Raw genomic sequence first — 21,891 nt, 5'->3', positions numbered from 1 at the left:
TAAGGGAGGGACAGAACCTTCCCAGCTTATTAACTCATCAGATGTGTGAGTTTAAAGAACCGCTTTCCAGAAGGGTGGCAGGGGCAAAAAGTCTCCTCGGCTTTATGAAGGGAAGTGCATGAAACAGATGCCTGCAACGCTGGGGCTATGGACTGGATTACCTGCCTGGTCCCTTCCAGGCCGATGCTCTTAAATGCAAAGGCACCATTTTTACATGGGAAACCCAAAAAGAGTGGAAGCTACATGGGAAGTTTCCATAAAGCTGGCTTGAGAGCCTCTATGCTTTAAGGCTGGTGTAAGGACCAATACTACACGCCATGCACTAAGACGTGTAAAACGTAGTGGCATCTAGAAATCAAGGATACAAGTGTTTCAGGTTGCAGATATGCAGTGAATAATTCTGAGGTATGCTGCTTACACATGCATTCGTGTCTCCCTAGGCTGGACTAACTATCTTCCTCTTTCATCTGGATCAAGTGCGAAAGATAAGCTGTGGTCGTTTGCGTCATATATGTATTTGTACATGACATGTTGTACACTAGAAGATGTGCCTTATGTTTTAGGGCTTACATAGTTAACAAGTCATCAGCTGGTGCGTTGACAATAGATGGGTTGATTAGCTGGTTCCTGCTAAGAAGCCCTGTTGAAAGCAGTGTAAGTCCTTGCCTGAATAACTATCCCACCCGCTGCTGTTTCACAGGCTAACCAGCCTCCGTCCCTCAGACAGAGATTAGCCTTTGCTCAAGTGAAATTTCTCTGCTTACTCTCACAGGTTCTTTCTACCTGGATCTGTGTTTACTCATACAGATAAGACTAGAACTGGGACATGCCCTTTCTTCCTATTCTTACTTCTTTACCTTACTTGTTCCTAGAATAAAGAAGAAAATATAAGTGTTTTGGTCTCCAAAGTTATCCTTCTTTTCTATGCAAGAGGAAGACAGTGTCTCAGAGAGACAGTCAGGGACAGATGCCGTCAACAACGTCGCTGTGACAAAACCGGCTGGAACATAAAGCACATCTTGTATCAGACAGCGTACTGACAGAGACCACACATGAAGAGCTAGTGCAGTCCGGAGAGATATCCGTGCAGGTGTAAGTAATGCACCCCCAATTAATCCCTGCATATCTATGTACCCTGCAACTACAGACACAACCATTCGCTAGATGTACGTTACAGTGGATTTCCATTTGCTTCCTTATGCAGAAGGCCAAACTGTGAAGATGTAGAGAGCCTCACCGAGGAAAGCCACCCCATTTTTCTGCAGCAGCTCTGGAAGCTTAGGATTCTCTGAAGCATGTCCCCAGCCAGCCCACACCGCCTGGGATGAAAGAAGGAGGGAGGAGGAGAGGTCAGCTGTACAACACAGGCACCCTCATGACTTTGATTCCCAGTATCCTGCACTGCTCTCCAAGGAAGACCAGCTCAAAGCACCATTGCATTCAGAATCACCAACAATGCAGCTCACACCTGCTTGTAGACACCTCTTATCCCTGTCCAAGTGCCTCCCTTGCTACTGTGCAGGGATCTTAAAGACCCGTGAAGCAGTTACCCCAGAGACCACCCTGCCCCTCTGCCCCAGCAGGGAGATGACTATTTCCATGTCTCCTTATTTTCAGTTCCTTGAAGGATTGAGCCATCATTTCAAAAAAAGAACCATCTATCTTTGTGCTGCTCCTCTGCACGGCAGCTCATGATGGCAGCAGAGCCTAAGGCAAAGGGTTAGCGCGTGACTACAAAGGTCATCAGAAAAAAAGGAAGGGTGGACTGTTTATCAGTAACTGGCAGTGTTCGGCACTCTGGCACGAGGCTGACACAGACCAACCATGTGGGACTGCTGTACCCATGGCTCTGGGACAATGAAGAGGGAAATCCTCACCTCTCTAACATGCTCTTATTGCCCAATGGAGCCAATGGGCATGTTTCCATCAGTTCCCAGAACTGTTTAGCCTGGTGAATCCCCGCTGTCCTCCCCCAGAACCACCTGCCTCCTATAAGAAAACCATTTTAGGCCTTCAAAGTGGTTCCCAGTCTTCACGTTCCTAATGGTTTTCACCTGCACTGGAATTCTTTTGGCGATGTCCACAATGAGTTCTACATTGGCGTAGTTGTTGTTGTTGGAGCCCCCGGGGACAGGCACGTAGTGATCGGCCATTTTGATGTACTCTGGAAAAGCAAAGGATGGGGTGTCCTGGTGGAGCAAGAAGAGCAGCGGACTCCTGTGCAGCAAGACTCTCTGCCGGCCCCTCGGCTCTCGCTATGCTGCTCACGCAGGGTACTGCAATCACGGCAGGTCTGCACCCCACCCTGCAGGCTGAAAAATAACCACCATCCCACAACCCAAGGAGGGCTGAAAGAGGCAGTGAGTCTAGTGAGTCTGTACGGTCATCACTCAGGTCATGGTTGCAGGCTCTCGAGGAGAATACCGCATTCTCTCACATATAATGCAGCCTTTTTTCCAAAACCCAGCTGCTGGAAATTAGGGGGCACATTATAAGCCAGGAAATGTAGTAATGTGGGAAAGCAAAAGGAGAGGCTGAACAGGGAGTAGAGCAACGAGGCAGCCTGGACCCACTAGCTGCTGCTCAGTTACTCAGTACAAGGACAGGTCTTTCTTTCTTCATTCTGCCTTTCAAAAGCAAGGTGCGTCTCTCATTCCAGGGCATGCTGTATATGAGAAAATATGGCATATAACAACTTCCCAGGAAAGCAAGGCAGGAAGAGGGGAGAAGAGCTAGTGCCTATGCCTCCCAGGAGGTATTTGTGACCATCAAGAAGGGAAAAACCAGTGTGAACAGTTGGGAAGATTTGATGAATCTCACACTCACCTGCATTTGCCTTAAGGTCTTCAGGTGTAACCATGACAACAAACCTAATCGCTCGCTCGTTCCGAAACATTTCGTAGGCCCACCGGCGGATGGAGCGCATGCACTTGACAGCAGCAATGCCATTGTTTGCAATCAGGACCTGGAGGAAAGGCACAGGAGACTGAGATGTAGGCACTTGCATCAGAGCAGGCTCAAACCTGTAACTCCTCACCGCTGCAGAAAACCCAAGCCAGGGAACATGCTGTCTTTGGAATCTAGCTTAATGTTCATACATTGAATTGCAAAAAAGCCACGGTTTTCCACAACGTATCAGTTATCGCCAGCCAAGATACCAAGATGACCAGCTGTAGGTCACTGGAAAGGGATGGGGAAATGAGACACAAGTTGTTAATGCACACACACTAGTATTACTGACATGGAGGTTCTGTGCTTGTAGGGAAAGCGGGATATCAGAGTACAAGGACATGTATGATACACAGGCCAATAAAACTACTTCAAGAACTGAACTTTGCATCAAACTATGCACCCCTCCCCATAAAACCCCCTTTTGGGGGGGAAAGTTCTCCTGCTTCTGAAGACAGCATGAGGCCAGTTGCCCTTTCTGTACAAGAGAGAGAAAATAGAAAGGAAAGAGTCTCACACTGCTGTTAGTTACTTCCTTTATAGTCAAAGAAGCTACTCCCAATTTATCCAGGGTAGACTGGAGTTCAGCATCTGGCTCAATATCTGTTACTCTGCTCTCAAATGCCCTGAAACATAAAGGGACCCTGAGAACAAAATGCACTACGTGGGTCTGCCTCTCCTCCTCAAGCTAGGCCACGTCTGCAGGGGACCGCTTGCTAATGCAAGGTTTCTCAGAGCTCTGTGACTTGGCACTTTGAAAACCAGCAGCAAGATCCTGGCCCCAGAGCTCTCCTCTTAGGTTGGTGGAGAAAACATTTTGGCTTATGATCCAAGTGGTTGCTTCCAGCACCACAGGATGTATTGCCAAGACAGAAGATGGTGGTCTCCCTGCTTTACCTGAGGCAGGTTAGGGCATTGTATCTTGTGCTGTATCAGCGTTGATAGTATCTTTGCTAAGAGGTTAACTAATAGATTTGCATGGGATAGTTTGGATAGGGATGATCCTGCCTCTTGCAGGGGGTTGGACTAGATGACCTATGGAGGTCCCTTCCAGCTCGACTTCTCTATGAAGCTCTGGGGTTAGGAAAAACTAAAATAACCCCTGAACTCTGAAGAAACTCCTTCAGGCATTGAGAGCTTGGTCTAGACTAGCTTCAACAAGTGGAAAGCCAGGAGCCTCAGAGATGGTGGGTGCACCACAAGAAGTCAGGGCTGCCCAAAGAAAGAAGCGGACAGCCTTATACCATCGTCAGGGGCATGAAGACAGGAGAGAGGAAGACAGAAAAAGGGGTTTTACACACATGCACTGGTGAAAGGAGCAAGAGAAACCCTGCAGAGGTTCTCCCAAAGTTTTGAGCTCACAGAGCTGTTCAAAGCCCTTGGCAAAACCTTGACTTAACAAGAGAGCAACATATGTCAAATGACCTCCGTTCCAGGAGCCTACAACATACAAAAGCAGTCCCACCGCAAACAGAGCAGGGAGCCAGCTCCTTCCCCAAGCACATGCCGGGCTGCTCTAAGAGGCAGATACCTTTTCAATGACACGGTTCCCTCCAAAGCGCGTCACAAACTCAGCAGGCGAGGCAACGGTGAAGTCCCGGTGGAGATCCAGCTTCTTTTGCTCCCGGCCTTTCTTGATCAAGCGCAGTCCTGACATGCTGGGCCTGAATCAGGTATAAAATATCCACGAAAGCTGAAATCAGTCAGTTCAAGACTAACCCCAGGCTAAGCAAACAGTTCAGAAGGGCAGACCCACAACGATCCAGATCTGGGATTTGGGGGAGGGACGTGTTTTCCAAGTCTCTCAGAGCAAACATGAGTCCAGTAAGCAATACGATGGCCATGAGGGATGGTGGCGCTATAAAGGATTGCTTATTCCCACTGGTGAGAGGTTGACACTGCCAGGATAGAGAGCAGCACCCTGCAACACTGCTTGGAGAGTGCAGGAGAAGACTGTCTCCCCTTGAAACGCTGAGGTCAGTAAGTCCAGGCTAGCAGACTATAATGCTATAGGGCTGAATTCCCTCTCCTGGGGGAAAGTGCATGGGGATCATTAATGACCACAAATGACCAGGAACTCAACTTTGCACCACTACTTTCAAAAGCAATGATATTAGGTAGCTTTGCTCCTGGGAAAAATGTTCTCTCTCCAATTACTGACAAATACACAGCTTAAAGTGTGGCTGATGGCAAGCCTAAGTTTTCATGTCCATCCTCAGGGGCATGGATGTCTACAGTTATCAGAGTTTTCCGGCATGATGCAGAGAGAAGGGTAAGCATGTGGGTACAAGCATGGTCAGCTCCTGACAGGGACCTGTCCCTCCTCATCACCATTTGCAGATTGGATGATGCTGGGAATGCACCAGCGCCCTGTGGAGGTGAAATGCTGTGCTACACAGCTCCACATGGGACGCCAGACGTGAGGGCGTCCGTTCCACACCCAAAATCTCTACCACTGCCCAGTGTCCGAGCCAAGGCCTGCTGCACAGTAAATGAACTTCGTGCGGAGGGGGCCGCTGCTCGGCAGGAAGGGCGTCTGTTGTCAAGCTTGGGTTGATATTAACCTCTATTTTTCAAACGTTATGCTTCAAGCATCCTCAGGACCCTGAATGCCTCCATGTACCCACCTTCCTTCCCTCTGTCTCCAACGCAGGCAACTCTACATCAGGTTTCTGTGGCCCCAAGACAGATTCTGTATTTTACCTGTCTGGCCAGGTCCTTACAGAGGCTGCCCCAGCCTCTTCAGGTGCAGAAGGCAGAATGACCAATGTAGCTTTACTGTACTGGGGAAAGAAAGCCCCATGTAGAGGGCGCAGGACACCCCATGGGGCCTCACCCCTCTCCCACCACCCCCAGACAAGGGGATGAGATCCTTTCCCAGCAGAAGCCTGATCATAGACCTTTCCCAAGCACAACCAAAGGTGCCAGTTAAAAAGAAAGACCAGCTGAGCCTAGATCAGGGACAAAGGCTTCATAGATTCACAGACTGTAAGGCTGGAAGGGACCTTGGAAGTTCGTAGGGTCCAGCCCCTACGAGGCCATTTACAGGGGACACCACGGGTCAGGTCACACTTGTTTCACAAGCTGGGAAGGCTTCTAAAGTTACAAGTGGCCACAACCCTTTCTGCAACACACCGCAGCGGGCTGTTTTGTGATTCACTCTCTGCCCTGTAATAGGAGTAGGCTGCCACTTGTCACCGGGAGGAGCTCCCCCCAGTCATCAGGAATGGGGCTGACTTGGACAGCTGGAGAGAAGCACATGGACCGGCAGTGCGAGGAACTGGCACTGAACCACCCTTGCATTGGCAAAACACCCTGCAAGACACCTCGCTACCCTAGCCTGGCAGCTGTACTTGGTGGACCCTCCCTAATGGCAGTGCTCTCCATGTGGGTGCTACAGGTTGATTTGCTGCTTGGTTCACATGCCGTGTTGCTTTCTTGTGGCTCTGCACTGCCCCGCGCAGAGGTGTGAAATGACTAGTATTTATACTGCAGTGGTGCCTAGATGTTGCAGTGGAGAAAGGAACCCTGGCTCTGCTGGACATCTGGATATACTCCAAGCATCCTTTGAGCTTAACTCAGAGTCCTCCCAAATATCCAGCTTTTATCCTCTCCTCCTGCCCCTATGCTGTGGAGGAGAAGCCATGTACAGGGAGATTGCCCTCCATTTCTCTGTGCCACTGGTTTCTTTCCTTCTCTTTCCCAAACCTTCTCTGTCTTCCTCCAAACGGCTGTTGAAAGGTATACAACCTCCCACCCGCTTTGTTAGGGACCTCTAGAACAGCCTCAGCAACAGCAAGCCATCAAAGTCCCTCACCACGTGATCCATTGAATTATTACCTACCTCCCCTGGGGGAACTAGTTTTCTCAGCTTAGCAGATCTGTTATATTACCCAGACAGACCCTTACAAATGTCAATGAGCCCTGACGATCCCAGACACGGCTATGTGACACCCAGCTACAACACAGCTATATCTCGACACCCACAATGTGGTCGGGACCCAAATCTCATATCATGCACATTGTGTCAAGTGCATTTGAGTGAGGTTTTTCCATGCTCGAGTTGCACTGATGTAGCATTCTCCCTCTGCCCGTCCCAAGCAAGCTTGGCATTTCCACGTGTCCTTGAAAAAGATAGGAAAGTTACTTCCACAATCCTAAGGAAATCAGAACCGCATCTATCCTTTGGTATCGGCATCACCAATGAAATATACTGAACCTTCAACCAAAGAAAATGCAGGGTTTAGGGTTAATCTGTTCAGCAATGTTTAATGAGGTCTCATAGCCAGTTCCTAACACAGGTCTCTTATTTTTAACGGCGCTGGTAACAGGCCAGCTGCTATGATACAGCCAACAATTTTGAAGCATAAATAATACTCCTGGACTGTTCATAAGTATCACGCCACTTTGGATGGTATATGAAACCATCATGGAAAAATCCTCGACAGTTTTCCTATTAGAAAGAGCCTTCAGGGACAGGCAATGTCAAATACAGAGAGTTGGTCAAAGAAAACAGATATTCTGGCTCATCCTCCAAAGCTTGCATGGTGTACTGATACCGATCTGGTCCCAAACCCTGGAGCACGGCACATGAAGTTACAGGTGTCCCTGCTGTATTTGCTTGGACTTGAACCACCACCCTTGCCAGCAAAGGTCAGTAACTGCAGCCTCCACTGGTTTTGATTCAGTTTACAGCTCGCTGTCCTGTTACCATCCAGAACCTATCTGGAATACAGCAGGGCACATTACAACACAAAAAAAGACCTCCGATACAGGTGGCCTGTCTCTGTCCACCTAATACCCTCGCCCACCACCCAGCTGGATTACTGACACACACTATCTTCCTACAGCTGCTCTGTCCAACGCTACTGCGCCACGTGCCAGCCATCCCAACAAGCACAGCTGGCAGACAACATCTGTCCACGTTGTTCTCAGGGATCTGGAGAGGCACCGTGAGGGAGGCTGAAGGCGTCAGAGATACAAGACCCTAGGGAGCATCATCTCCAGGCTGCATCCACCTTCCAGGGCAGCGCTTCTCAAACGGGGGTCCGCAGACGAGGGTAGATGGAGACTTTAAAGAGGATGCGAGAGGAACAAATGAGAAAGCAGGAGGAAAAGGGAAAGGACTTTCTCTTAGGGGGAGATTATGGTATGGCCGTAGGGACACAAAGTACTACCTTATTTATCCTCCATTCCACAGAGGCATCGAGAACAAAGCAGCGTGACAAGTTAGAGATGGGTGCCAGACCTCAAAACGTTTGAGGACCACCTGTTGTAAAGCATAACCGAGGAGGAACAAGCAAAAGCCTTTGATAACTGGGAGGAGAGAGCCAAGGGAAAGGAGAGAAGGCATTAGGCTCCAGGATACAGAGGAAGACCTGAAGGCAGAAGAACTCATTACAACAGAAATCAATCTAGCAACACACCCACTCGTTATCATATACGGGACTTGTGTGGCCTTTGACTCCACATAGGAAAGCACATTGCACGCAGATAATAAGCCCTGCTATTTAGCAGGCCTTTTTTATTCCCAGGTTAAAAGAGACCAAGGCACTAAGATGCTACATGATTGACCCCCAGGCCGGACAGCATAGCAGCAGTGTCAGAGCAGCTGCCAGACTCGCGTTCAGTCTTCCAGCCCGTGTTGCTTCTCAGCCTTGTGGCCTGCTGCCTTTTTCCCCAGGAGTACAGACCTACTCCGGCTTCAGGTTGGCGCTCGAGTCTGCAAGTCTGCATCTGCTCAAAGCTTTGAACATGCAATGGGCTCCAATTTTGCCACGCAGGGGTGGGTGCTTACCAAAACTCAGCATACAACCATCAGACAATCGCAATGAAAAAACGGGCAGCTCGGATCAGGAAATCACGGACCACAAAAGTGCCCTATCAGTCGTGTCAGACCAACAGTTACCTTATTATGGCAGCCCCATGCCCAACCTCAAGTCTCCTAACTTCACTCATAAGCACATTAGAGACTCTCAGATTTAGTCCCAGTGCAGTATCAAGCCCCATATCTCATCAGTTCTGCTCAGGCCATGTCTTCACAAACTTCATGGGCAGGGAAGGTCCGGGAACAATCGTGACTATCAAGATGGGACGATCCTCAACTAGCGAGATCAGAAATCAAGTTGTGAGCTGAGCAACAAGGGGTGACTTTCAGCAGTTCTCTAAAGCAAACACGCATGGGTGTCCCTCCTCCTCACCTCCCATTTTCACAAAACCCACCATCTCTTTGAGTTCAGCGAGAAGTGTCAGCTGAAACCCTAGCCAGCAGGTGCCAAATCAGTGCAAAACACTTTTAACTGTGCAGCCCACAAAAGAGAAACCACCCGGTCTGTTTTCCATCATCCCAGCTCAGTGAACGCCAATAAAGGGAATGTACAGAACGAGCGGCAGAAAAGCTGGGGTGGAAAAGGGTTTTTTAAAGCTATAACTGCAGGGTAACTCCAGGATTGTGGGTGTGCATATTTAAAAGAAATGACGCTTCAGTGGGAAACATTGTTTACAGAGGCAGGAGGAAACGAAGATAGGAAATGCCACACGCTTTACTTTGCAGAACAGAGCGAAACTGCAGCGACGACTCACTGCCAGGCTCTGAAAACTAATGGAGCGGGGAAGCGACATGACTCGGGAAAGCAGCTGTCTCCATATCCCTGTGCGCTGCTCAGTACCCTCAAAGCTCCGCGTACCAAGTGTTTGTTAACCTTTGCATCTGGAGCAGGATCAGCAGCTCGTGCAGTGTGGGCAGCAGTGTTTACATGGTGAAGTGACCTTCTGCCACAGCCAGTCCCCAGGAACTGCTCCCTTGACCAAAGCTAAAATTCATGCCAGAACTCCACCCAGAGAGAGGGACCTGGAAATGCCTGCACGCCTACCACCCCCAACCCAGGAGCCAGCAGCAGGCATCTTCTTTTGGACCAAGGCAAGCAAAAGTTCCAGCTGTTCAGAAAGCGACATCCTGCCATCCTCTCTCCAGACCGCTTTAGCCAGGAGGTTTCCCTCGTCTCCTGCACTGACCTTATCAGACCCTGGAACCAGTCGAGGCTGGACCCATCTCATCCCTCCAGTCTGCAATTAAGCATGGGAGTGGGGGGTCCCCTGCAGAGTTCAGCCAGGCCACCGCCTCCTCTTCCTCCTCCATTCCTGTCTCTCTCTCTTCCCCGCCTCTGTTTCTTCCCCTTCCCCGGGCAGCCACAGTGACAATAGCAAACTCGACAGCATCACCGTGCGGCACATGCAGAAACTTTACTGAAATGACCTTGGGCCACATGCTCTTAAAGCTACAACCACGCAGAGCAGGTTCCCTGTTAATAGTGGGGGGAGCAGCAGGGACTGCATAATCCACATAAGGAAGTGGGGAGGGGGTGAATACAGCTCTACCCTCACTGCACCAGGGTGCACACTGCACAAACCCACCGCCAGTGGTGTTCAAGTGGCTTTGGACACTTTCCACTGTCCAAATTCATAGATTCATAGATGTTAGGGTCAGAAGGGACCTCAATAGATCATCGAGTCCGACCCCCTGCCCTGGGCAGGAAAGTGTGCTGGGTCTAGATGACCCCAACCAGATGCCTATCTAACCTCCTCTTGAAGACCCCCAGGGTAAGGGAGAGCACCACCTCCCTTGGGAGCCTGTTCCAGATTTTGGCTACTCTATCTGTGAAGAAGTTCCTCCTAATGTCCAGTCTAAATCTGCTCTCTGCTAGCTTGTGGCCATTATTTCTTGTAACCCCCGGGGGCGCCTTGGTGAATAAAACCTCACCAATTCCCTTCTGTGCCCCCGTGATGAACTTACAGGCAGCCACAAGGTCGCCTCAACCTTCTCTTGCGGAGGCTGAAAAGGTCCAGGTTCCCCAGTCTCTCCTCACAGGGCCTGGCCTGCAAGCCCTTAACCATATGAGTGGCCCTTCTCTGGACCCTCTCCGGGTTACCCACATCCCCCTTCAAGTGTGGGGCCCAAAACTTGATGCAGTACTCCAACTGCGGTCTGACCAGCGCCCGATAGAGGGGAAATATCACCTCCTTGGCTCTGTTTGTCTTGCATCTGCTGATGCACGATAAAGTGCAGTTAGCTTTGCTGATAATTTCATCACACTGCCGACTCATGTTCATCTTGGAGTCCACTAGGACTCTGAGATCCCTTTCTGCTTCCGTGCTGCCGAGCAGGTCATTTCCTAGGAGGTGGGTGTGCTGGACATTTTTCCTCCCTAGGTGCAGCACTTTGCATTTCTCCTTGTTGAACTGCATCCTGTTGTTTTCTGCCCACTTGTGCAACCTGTCCAGGTCTGCCTGTAGTTGTTCCCTGCCCTCCAGAGTGTCCACTTCTCCCCACAGTTTTGTATCATCCGCAAACTTGGACAGAGCACACTTCACTCCCTCGTCCAAGTCACTGATGAAGACATTGAAAAGTATCGGTCCAAAGACCAAGTCCTGCGGGACCCCACTGCCCACGTCCTTCCAGGTTGATGGACACAAATTGTGGACACTTTCCACCAATGCATGGGTTTCCCTTGTGCAGGATGCTGCATAAACAGAGGCATCCATGACCTTGGCCTTTGAACTGCTTGCAGCCTAAGACCCCCCCTGCCAGGGGTAGATAAATTGTGCATGTGAAAAGTCCTCGTTAATTGTATAACTGCATACACAAATGCTGACCCCACCACCAGACCAGGACATTTCAGCTGAGCTATGAAATCCTGAGCAAGTTCTTCCTGTGTCCGGCCCTGCATGGGGCAGAAGGGGGTAAAGGGTTTGGTAGGATATGCTGTCATGCCTTCTCACATCAACTTGGCTAAGGGGAGACATTTAATGTGCTGATACCATGGCAAGGAGCATGAAAGTATCAGCAACGACCCACACACAGGGCAGGAGGCATGTAAAGGCATATGATGAATAGGGTTGGGCCAGACCTGGAGCCCTTGCTCAAAATGCCAACCCAAGGACTCTGTGGAAGCCTGTATCAGAGTCTATAGCCCACCTTCGCACAGGTCACCTTCAGCACCATGGCACAGAGCCAGTGTACCAGGGCAGACCCTGCTGCCTGGCCCAGCCTTTGAAGGACAGCAGCTGGCTCAGCTCCAGGGTGCCTGGTGTTGGCATTCTGGAAAAGCACATGCTGCACCGTCTCCTTCAATACGCCCCAAGGTCAGTGGACCAGCACACTCTGGCTTTAGTGACAGCAGTGGCATGGATCCCACCCTATCCTCTGTCCCCACACTGCCTCTGACATCTCACACACTTTCATCATTCCCCTATCCTAAACACCCCCAGCCCAAAAAGTGACCTTCTACAGAGACTCCTTTGATCTGCGATCACAGCAGACCCCAGGCAAGGCCCCTCTATCATTTTAAGGGTGATGCCATGTGGTTTCAAGCGGTGCCCATCCACGCCGATGTCCCAGGTGTCTGGAGTGCTGTCAACTGGTGCAGCAACCCACCCTGCCTTAGCCAAAGGCTCTCTAGAAAGAATCACTGTGCAGATCAGGGCTAAGTACAAGCAGCTCACTCTGCCCAGGAAAAGGCTGCAGGTTCAATCACAGTTATTTCAGCAACTGCATCAGAGGAGCTCAAAACGATGCCACACCTGTTTGACGTTCACAACCCCACCTGCAAGTTCAATCGGGGTCACCAGTGCTACTTGATAGATGCAGAAACGCAGGTACATGGAGAATAAGCAAAAAGCTTGAGACTAGCACAGGGGGCTTGCAACCAAGCTGGGGCCAGAGCTGAGGAATCCAAGCTCCCTGGATATCACCTGCCTATCCAAGGTGTTAAGACACAAGCTCTGACCCTGCCTGCTGTGCCTCTGCCCAACTCAATGCCAAGTAACCTTATTGCAAGTCCTGAAAGAGGTGCACTTTGGTTGTAAGGAATGGTACCTGCTTCAGCATATTTGTAGATGGTGAATTGAACTCACCAAGTCAGAAAGCAGAGGAATGTTGTCAGGAGCTGCCCATATTATGCTGACACGGCAAGTTCAGTGTAAGTTTGCTGCAAACTTCTGGATTTAACCTGGCTGCTGGGGTTGTGCAATGAGGGGGAACACAGCATGATTAAATCATGCTGCCCTTCTTGAAACCCTTCTTGCTGCAGGGGGTTAGGAGGACAATACTAGTTCTAACCATTTCCAAAGGCAACACTGGGAGAGAAGCAGGAAGGACCCACAGCCCGACTGCGGGTTTAGGATTCATTTAGGCTTTTCACTGAAAACCAGATCCTTAACATCCAATGAGCAAAATCAAGGTCAGACCTCGGGCAATTTAGGCCCAATGCCTGATTAATGCAACTGTGTGCTAATTAAAAAAAAAAAGAGGGGGGGGAGCAACCAAACGTTTCACTGAGTAACTAGGTTCATTTGTAAAAGCAGTGGCCCTATCTGTAGGCTTGATCAGAATTTAACATTTATTCTTTGGGTAGAAGCTGCCCAAAAAGCATGCCCGTAATTCTCGACATTATTTCACAGCTAAACCAAAGCATACCTGTCACAGCTGGAAGGCACCTGGCGGGCAAAAGCACACAACAACATCCCTTTGTATTGAGCACGAGCTTATATCACCCGCTATTTTCCCAGAGTATTTCCTTGGTGCGCTGGACAGAACTTTGTACAGTCACTTCACCTTTTTCTCTGCACAGTAAGCCAGCGGCACCTGCCTGGTTGGTCTGAGTCTTTCACCCAGAAGCAGGAGAGAGAAGAGATATGGTTACAAATATAAAAATGTGATCAGGAAATCAGGGAGATGCCAGGGCAGTGTCAATCATGTTTCCGATGGTGATTTGTCCCTTGCCTGCCTCGTCACAGTCAAAGGATTAAAATGCATCACGCAGTACTTTTTGCATTTTAATCCAGCTGTGACTTTTCTGCTTGTTACTGAAATCAGGGGTATATTTTCAGCCCTCTAGGAGCTTGGAGCAGGGAGAAACTATTCCAGGCTGCTCTGGAGAATGCGGGACTCGCTGCTACCCGGTCAGGTGTGGTCCCAAATTGCAAGAAATAGGAGGCAGGGCTGGAAGGGATCTCAGAAAGTCATCTTGCTCGAGGCAGGATCACCCCTGACTAAACCATCCCAACCACGTGTCTGTCCAACCTGCTCTTGAATATTTCCAGGGCTGGAGATTTCACATCCTCTCCAACCAGCCGGTTCCAATGCTCGACCCCATTCAGAGTCACACAGTTCCTTCTCATCTCTAACCTCAATTTGCCCTGCTGCAGCTGGAGACTTCTAGTCCTGTCCCCTACAGCCGAGGAGAAAGGCCCACCTCCATCCTCTCTATAGTTGCCCTTCAGGTATGTGAAACCTGTATCAAATCCCCACTCCTCAATCTTCTCCTACCCAGGGTAAATCACCTTAGTTCTTTCAGCTTTTCCTCGTAAAGAGAGACATACCAAAATCGTAGGAAATCAAGCAGAGAAAGGGGTGGGAAGTCCTGCAGTCTTGAATGGTTAGCTTGGGGATGGCCCGAAACCGCAGTATAATTACCCTGATTAAGCCCGGGGAAGCCATTAATCCATGCTTAATAATGCATGGGTTAATGGCTTAATCAGGGTAATTAAGCTGCAGTTTCAGGCCACCTGCCAATTTGTGCAGAGGAACAGGACTGCAGGGGCCCCTTGGCCAACCAGAGGTGTGGAGAGGTCCCGCTGTGATAAGCCTGCGAAAGTGGTGGCCGGCCCCGGGATCTCCCTGAGAAATGGGCCACCTGTCTCCTCAAGTTGGGTAGACCCCTACTTATAAGTCTTGCAGCCAGGCCTCAAATCATTGTTGTTGCTCTTGGCTGAATTCTTTCCAATCCATCCACATCCATCTTGAAGCGTGGAGGGGAAACTGGTCACTGCACCAGACAGTCCACCAGATGTGAGACTGAATTGCAGTGGATTTGTTATACCAACAAAGATATTCGTAGCATTCTGCAGTACTGTAACAGGCAAAAAAGGCCTCTTAGGCCCATCGCAGCACAATTAATTCTCACTTGTGATACAACACTGATTGGGAATGACCAACAAGTGCAATTTCACTGAGTAGGGTCCCGGTCTCCCATGTCTGTTTTAGCAACCTGAGAGCTCGATGCAGCACGGGCTCTGCTTTTGAACCTTTGCTGAGAAGCTGAGAGAGGCTGCAGGGTGCCTGTGGACATCCTTACGGAAGCCCAGTGGCAAGGCTCCACTGAAACACCGGCGAGTGGATTGTTGTAAAAAGGCCAAGAGATTGAAAAGAAAAGAATGCCATTTTTAAAAAGTTATCAATCGGCAAAGACAAAAAAAAAAAAAAAGGTTGGCAGTAAGGTGAGCTGGGTGTGGGATTTTTTTTGGCTAATGGTTAGTGTTCTGCACAGTGCATAATTTCCCCTGTCCCTCACCACCCCACATGGACGGCTCTGACCCAGCTGCTCTTTACCTCATGACGGTGGAGAAAGATCCTGACTCCAAGAGGGAAGTCACTGAGAAAGACTCAAAAGAGGAGGAGCTGGCCCCGCTCACCATGCTGCCTCTTCTGCTCGTGACCTTGAAGGAGCCAGAGACGACCTCATCATCGGAGGAGTTATCCTCAAAAGATCCAAGCACGAACTTGGCCATGGCTTGTCTGTTGAGCTTGGCCTGTCTTGGCTCCATCAACTGCTCCTGCTCGTCCCTGGAGAAGGACCTCGCTGGCTTTAGCTGCTTGTTTAAGGAAGGAAGAGACCCGTGGGATAAAGGCCTCGTGGAACTGGTGGCTGGAACTGCTGGGCCGGGTGAATCGGGGGGAGAAGGGACACTGGGAGGCTTGTCCTGTAAAGGCCTTTCTGCGGGTTGTTTATGGGCTTCCATGACAATCTCCTCCAAGCCCGGCGTGGTCCCAGCAGATGGTAGCTGGGTTACTGAACTCTCCTGCGGTTCACACGTTGACGCTTTCGACGGCTGCCCCTTGTTTTCAGAGGCTGCTTGTGGTTCTGGACTTCGTTGCTCCATCTCTGACCTGATCTGCTTCGTCGGGTGAGACTCTGCCATTTTGGTCCAAACGCACCATATCAAAATCAGAAAGGACAGCAGGGACAGCAGCACCATTCAGAAACCCTGGAAGAAGAAGAGATGAGTGATGACAACAACTGCATTTAAGCCTGCCTCGGTGTGCTAACAGGTCACAGGCGAGCACCTTGCTCTACCAGAGAGAAAGCAGACTTCGTCCTAAATGTCACCACTGGAGCAGACAATACTGTGAGACTTCTGTGATCGGGTCTGGTGTGACAGCTGCTGCATCCCGGGAACACTGGGAGCGTGATCACAGCAGGAAGGACAGACCTCCACTTCCCTTTCCCCCAGGCACAGATCTCTGACTTGTGAACAAGATTCTCCATTAGCTGTCAGCAGTGTGTGTACTGGAGTAACAGAGTACAGCAGTCAGCGGCCAGGTCTCTCCTCTCTCTTGCACGCACACACAAAGGAAAAGTAGAGCATCCTTTAGGAGACACTCTTCAATTATATTTCTAACGCACACTGCTCAAGTCAGACAGCAGTGACCTACTTCATATTTTGTGCAACAAACCTTCTGACAAACCTTGTTTTGCCTGGTCCGGTATTCGGCACTGCACCGTACTGTAGCTAAACTGGAGATGCTGTTACAGCATGAGCTATTTTTACTCTCTGAAAGCAGAACCCCGGGAAGAGCTAGCTGGTGTTACGCTCCATACTTCTCAATGATATGCTTAACGCAAGTCAACAGTGGGGCTATTTGCATAGGAACATGACGTGAGTGCAAGTTTGAGAACATCAGGTGCGTTTTCACTTGGACATCCAAAGTCAAGCTAAGTTTATAGAGACTGAAGAGATTTCTCTCCCACTTGCGGACACTGGATGGATCAACTTTTATTTCTGTGTCTGTCTTCCCCCCACAGGTTCCCATACAGGTAGCAAGGTGCTCTGGTCTTGCTTCATTTCCCAATGGTAGGCTACTACAAAAGACCACCAGCAAACGTTTACCGTGGCTGCATTTACAAAGAGCGCTATCCCCCTGGACAGGAAAAAAAAAAAGAAGACCCCAGAAAAATCAGCTCTCTCCCTCAGCACTGGCTGCCTTCGAGAGCGGTAATGACTAGAAGGACTTAGCAAATGCCAAACCAGTACCACTGCTTCACTATCAGCAAATGGGGCTGGCATCCTGGTATCTGCTATGGGACTGGTCCAAGGTTTTGGTATTGATTGTTGTCTACCAGTAGGTTCAACAGCCACACACTGTTTGCCTTCCCAAAGGTTAAACCTCTCTCATAGCAAAACACTGCAAATCTCTTTTTAGAGACCTGGCTGAATGCTGAATCCTCCACAATGGTTTTGGTCCCTGATCCCTTGTGCCCCCTCTACACATTACAGCTATTACACAATCAGCTGGTCAACTGTGCAATGGACTGAGACCAGCCACCCGTGCAAAGCACCTTACACACCATAAACAGCTAGACCTCGAAAACACGTGCTAACTTCAGCGCTTCAGCTTTAATATGCACGTGCAGCAAAGAATACACTGAGGGCTATCTGCCAGTCCTCCAGCATCCCAAGATGTACTGCTCCATCTCCAGTGTAAACGTCTCTGGAAAAGAACAAGGAAGGAACCCTTACCCTAGAACTGACTTGAGCCCCAGGTTCATTGCCCCGAGCCAGCAGCACAAAGTACAGGAGAGATATCCCGGCCACCCCCATGCGTGCAGGGCCCCTGCCACACCGGAGCGGAGCCCGGGGCCTCCTGGGCAGCAGCAACCACATGGGGTGGGGGGATATCCCTGGGGGTCCTGGGGGATGACTCCTTAGTAGAGGCCTCTAATTCTTTCAGGGGTGCTGCTGAGCAGAGCGCTTCACCAGCTGCTCAGCAGCCTTTTCTCCACCTCCTGACCCTATGCATGTCTAGCTGTGCAAGAAGTCTTTGTTGCACAAGAAAAGCTGTACCATGACTCGAATAGCATCTAGACATCCCTCCAGAACACCAGAAACACCAGGTTGTCTTTCTGGGTGCCCGTGCCTTGAATCCACTCATGTGTCAACATAAATTGGCTCGTTGTTTGGTGGATGGCCCATTTTCTGCATAAGCAGGCTCAGGGAAGCAGGGGGAGAAAATGAAAGTGAGAAGGAAACCTCAGGCTCCTTACACTATGGCTGGCAGTTGGGAGAAATGGAGTTTTGCGAGCAGGTAGCAAACAACCAGCCAAGAGGATGGCAACCCCTTCAAATACACAGTGGCTGTACAAATACTTCCTATCTCTTTTGCAAAATCCTTGGCTGGGTCACTCCGCTCTTGGTGAGTGCCCAGCTCCTGCAGTATTATGGGAACCTTTCACCAGGTAGCAGTACACAAGTGCTATAAAGATGAGAGCGAGGTATTGTGAGCAATCAGGGCCTGACCCATCTGCACCAGACGCAGACCCCTGCACGTGCCAGGGGCTGGAGCGTCGCATCAGCGGTGTTCAGGCAGCTGCTAGAAGTACTGCAGGCAAAGGAGTCAGTCCGGAGTCAGAGAAGGGGGCAAGAGCTAAATGAGACACCCGGGCTGTCTGGCTCCACAGGGAAGAGGAAAGAAACAGAGCAGAAGGACTCGGTCTTTCTTTACCCCGCTGCCTTTTACTTTGTACCATTCCAGACGCTGCTGTTGGGGTTTGAGTTCCTTCCCTGGCCCCTCGACTACAAGAGAGAAAACAGCAACGAGGTGCTACCAGTCTCCTGCCGTTTGTCCGACAAATGACAGCGGCAAACCTGGGTGTTTATTTTTAGAGGACAGATCCTGCAGAAGTATGCTGCATCCCCACATGACCCTGGCATGATCCCTTGCGAGGGATCAGCCAACTGGGAAGGAACACAGTGTCCCTGGGCATCTGCGGGGTGGGCTCCCCTCCGCTCGGTTTTGCTGTCTGGAACAGAGCAGAAATAAGTAGCAAAGGGAGGCAGGGAGATTGTAGGCCCCGATCCCCCAAGCACCATGCACGTGCTTCGCTTCTCCGCCAGAGCTTGCGGAAGGGGAGGATGTGTATCATCCAAACGGCCAAAGGACTCCTGCTGCTGAAGTCTGCTGCATCTACATCAAGCGTTGCTGCCCTTGCTAGAGTCCCAGCAGTCCCCAAGTAAAGAGGAGCCCCGAGGAGCATTTGCCATCATATATTGGAGCTCGCAACTCAGGAGGGATTTTAGATCCCTGCTGGCTGGTAGGTGGTTCTTCACAAGAACCCAGCTAGACTTCTGCCACCAGCAGCTTCCCTGCCGGATGCCTGCCTCACCGCTCTCACCCGGGTCTCAGTTACCTCGAGGATGCAATGTGTTGCGCAGAACGTCACCTCCTTACAACTCTGTGGAAACCAAAGCTGGTGCAGGGGGCTGTGAGGGGCATCTTGCTGGGAGCACGCGATCCAGTTTTGCAGGATCCGTGCTGGCTGCGTCTTGCTCTCCAGGTCGACGATCAGGTCTCGAGTACAACCTGTAAAGCCCTCAAGACCACGCTATCTATTGGATCTCCCTGCACCCAACTGCACAGCTGGCATCAGCAGCTTGCATAGGGCCCACTGTAAAAGAGGGGGAACACGGCAGGGTCTTGTCCGGCGAGGTGCTGGTAATCTAGATGCCTTCCCGGACCTGGTCCAAACTAGCCCCAATTTGATGGATGTCTGGGAGCACTACAAAAGCTCCCTGTCGGACAGGGTTTCTGAAAGGGGAAAAGGATGTTCTCCCCACAAATTGCAAAGGCAGAAAGAAGTTCCTGCAGAACTATCGCCCTGAAACTCGCCACGGAGAAATCAAACACACGCACGAGCATTTACAGGATCGAGGGAGGGGAGAAAAATCCAATGCACAGATTACAAACATCATAAAAAGGAGGACTACACACAACTGAGAAGCATGACCCAGTCAACACTGTGGTCCTACAACTGAAAACATAGCCAGCTTCTTTATATTCAGAGCTGATTTTTAAAAAGCCATTTAGTGAGCATTTAGATCGCTCCGCATTTGCTTTTTAGACAGCTTGGACGAGGTAAAAAGGATCCATTCTAAGGTTTATCATTTAGACTGTGCTAAAACGACAGTAAGGAAGAACCAGTGGGTCTTGTTTGCAGTTCTCCAGCATTTCAAGAATTACCACTGATAAACACTCGCACTATTTCTCTACGCAGATGTGTCGCATCTCTACATTAGAGAGGCAACAAGTTAACTGCAGATAATCCACTTACCATCTTCTTCGGGCTCTGGGATCTTCTTAAGTACTCCTTCCTTTTATGTCCTCCGTAGTTTGCTTACAGCACTGAAAAGTTCCCCAGGACTAAATATTTAACATGCCTCCTCAGCCCCGCAGACTGGAGGCTAAGTGTTGACGACTCTGCTTATTGCACTTGGCACGGGTTACGGTGACGAACAGCAACTTAAAATCAACCTGCGGTATAAAAAATACTTTATTAGGCTCCAACCTTGGCATCTCTGAATATAGCTAATACCCTTCTAGTCAGAGCAAGGCACACATTGCTGCATTAAAGTTGCCAAGGCGGTTCCTGACTTTCCTAATGGGAGATAACTCGAGGGGCTGGGCCGGCTTGAATCGTAGGCTAGGCTAGGTATCCAAGCAGCTACAGAATACGAGGGACCTGAAAACATGCAACCAGGCATCCAAACTGCCTTCTTAGCGAAAACAGTCTCAGCCAACCCTGAGCAGCCCCTAAGCAAAGCCACATGCACGAAGAAGACAACTTACTTTGAAAGCCCTCCAGTCATCAGGGTGCCCAAGGGGGTGAAGATATCAATTGCCAACTGACTCCCCCGCTTGGCTTCGTGTTGCACGCACTTTTGCTAAATTAAGGTTATCGTATTTGTGGCACTTAGAGAAAATACCTTCCCATTATTTTGCCTACAAAACCTTTACAGCTGCCAACGTTAACTAAGCAAGCAGATGTGCAGAATGACTCCTTTAGAACAACATTGCAGGGTTGTTGCCCTGCGTACAAAAAAGGGCTTGCTAGATTTATATGGAACAAAGGTCAGCCTCTGCTCCAGAATGAGCAACTGCGTGCGGCTAAGAAAGCCAGGCACAAATACCTTTCACTGCTGCCCGCGATAAGCCTGGATAATAAACAGAGACTGAGCTAATGTGGAAAGTTGTAATTAAAAAAACCCAAACAAAACCCTAAAACATTTGTCTTGTGTGGGGAAGAAAACAATACTGGCACCAATCCAATAAAAAAGCCTGGCAGCAATAAAAAGCAGGTTAAAAATAGGCCATTTAAAAAAATGAAATAAGTCAAAGACAACTATTTTTACTTCTCAAGTGTCAGACGTGCGGGTGCTGGGGTCTGCGTAGTATTGCTGCCGGGCTGAGGGAGAAATCAGATCTCACAAGCAGACTCCGGTTTGCATGCTGTATCTATGCCCGGAGCGCTGTGGGTAGGGACAGCATGGAAAAGGCAGCTCAGCGACAAAATTTAGCAGAGCCACATCACTTCAAGAATGAGGGTTTTTTTGCAGGGCTCTTCTCAGTTTTTTCTGTCCACCTTCCCTTGGTATCCAAGCCAGGAGCTCCCAGCTGATGTTTTCCCCCTTATCGATGTCCACGCGTAGATGGCATCTTATCGTTCTGGCATGGCGCTGGTCGGTGACTAACTCGGAAACACTCTTGCACAAGGGCCCCTGGCACAAACTGATGGTTGGGCTTTTGGAGATGAAAATCTCCCTCTGGGGCCTGGTCAACTATGCCACTCTTTAAGGGTCCCAGGCAAGGCTTGCCAACCTTTCCCAGCATGGTAGCACGTGTTATCTCCCAAAGAGGAGGAAGAAACCCTGGGAACTGAGGTGCCCTTTCTAAAGCAAGGAAAGAAGTGCTGGCACTTAGCCCCTACAGAGGGAAAAATCCTGCTTCAGATCCTGGGCATGAATTTAAACCCGCCATCCCAATCTTCACTGCATACCCATGTAAATCAACCCCCCTGGGGACAAGGCTAGAGAAGGGCTCCAAGCTGGACC

At 49.9% G+C, this 21,891-nt stretch overlaps 1 protein-coding gene across 6 annotated transcripts in view; it reads right to left on the bottom strand.

The window, feature by feature from the left end:
* Window positions 1-20,843, bottom strand: part of ACACB (acetyl-CoA carboxylase beta) — a 58,342-nt gene extending 37,499 nt beyond the window's left edge. Inside the window, exons 1-7 of one of the 6 annotated variants that reach the window (XM_059713397.1) lie at window positions 20,630-20,843; window positions 20,115-20,314; window positions 15,338-15,993; window positions 4,481-4,613; window positions 2,827-2,965; window positions 2,055-2,164; window positions 1,238-1,319 (exon numbers count right to left, since the gene is read on the bottom strand). In XM_059713397.1, coding sequence (XP_059569380.1) covers window positions 1,238-1,319; window positions 2,055-2,164; window positions 2,827-2,965; window positions 4,481-4,613; window positions 15,338-15,984 — 1,111 coding nt within the window. In that variant the 5' untranslated portion in view covers window positions 15,985-15,993; window positions 20,115-20,314; window positions 20,630-20,843. Of the gene's footprint in view, window positions 1-1,237; window positions 1,320-2,054; window positions 2,165-2,826; window positions 2,966-4,480; window positions 4,614-9,963; window positions 10,130-15,337; window positions 15,994-20,114; window positions 20,315-20,629 lie in introns of those variants that run through there. The other 5 variants (XM_059713394.1, XM_014598472.3, XM_006264182.4 and 2 more) reach the window with 5 other exon arrangements.
* Between the last annotated feature and the right edge of the window lie 1,048 nt (window positions 20,844-21,891).

The sequence above is a fragment of the Alligator mississippiensis genome, chromosome 10 (assembly GCF_030867095.1).
Source record: "Alligator mississippiensis isolate rAllMis1 chromosome 10, rAllMis1, whole genome shotgun sequence".
In the NCBI taxonomy this organism is placed as follows: Eukaryota; Metazoa; Chordata; order Crocodylia; family Alligatoridae; genus Alligator; species Alligator mississippiensis.
This window is presented reverse-complemented; position numbering and strand designations above follow the sequence as displayed.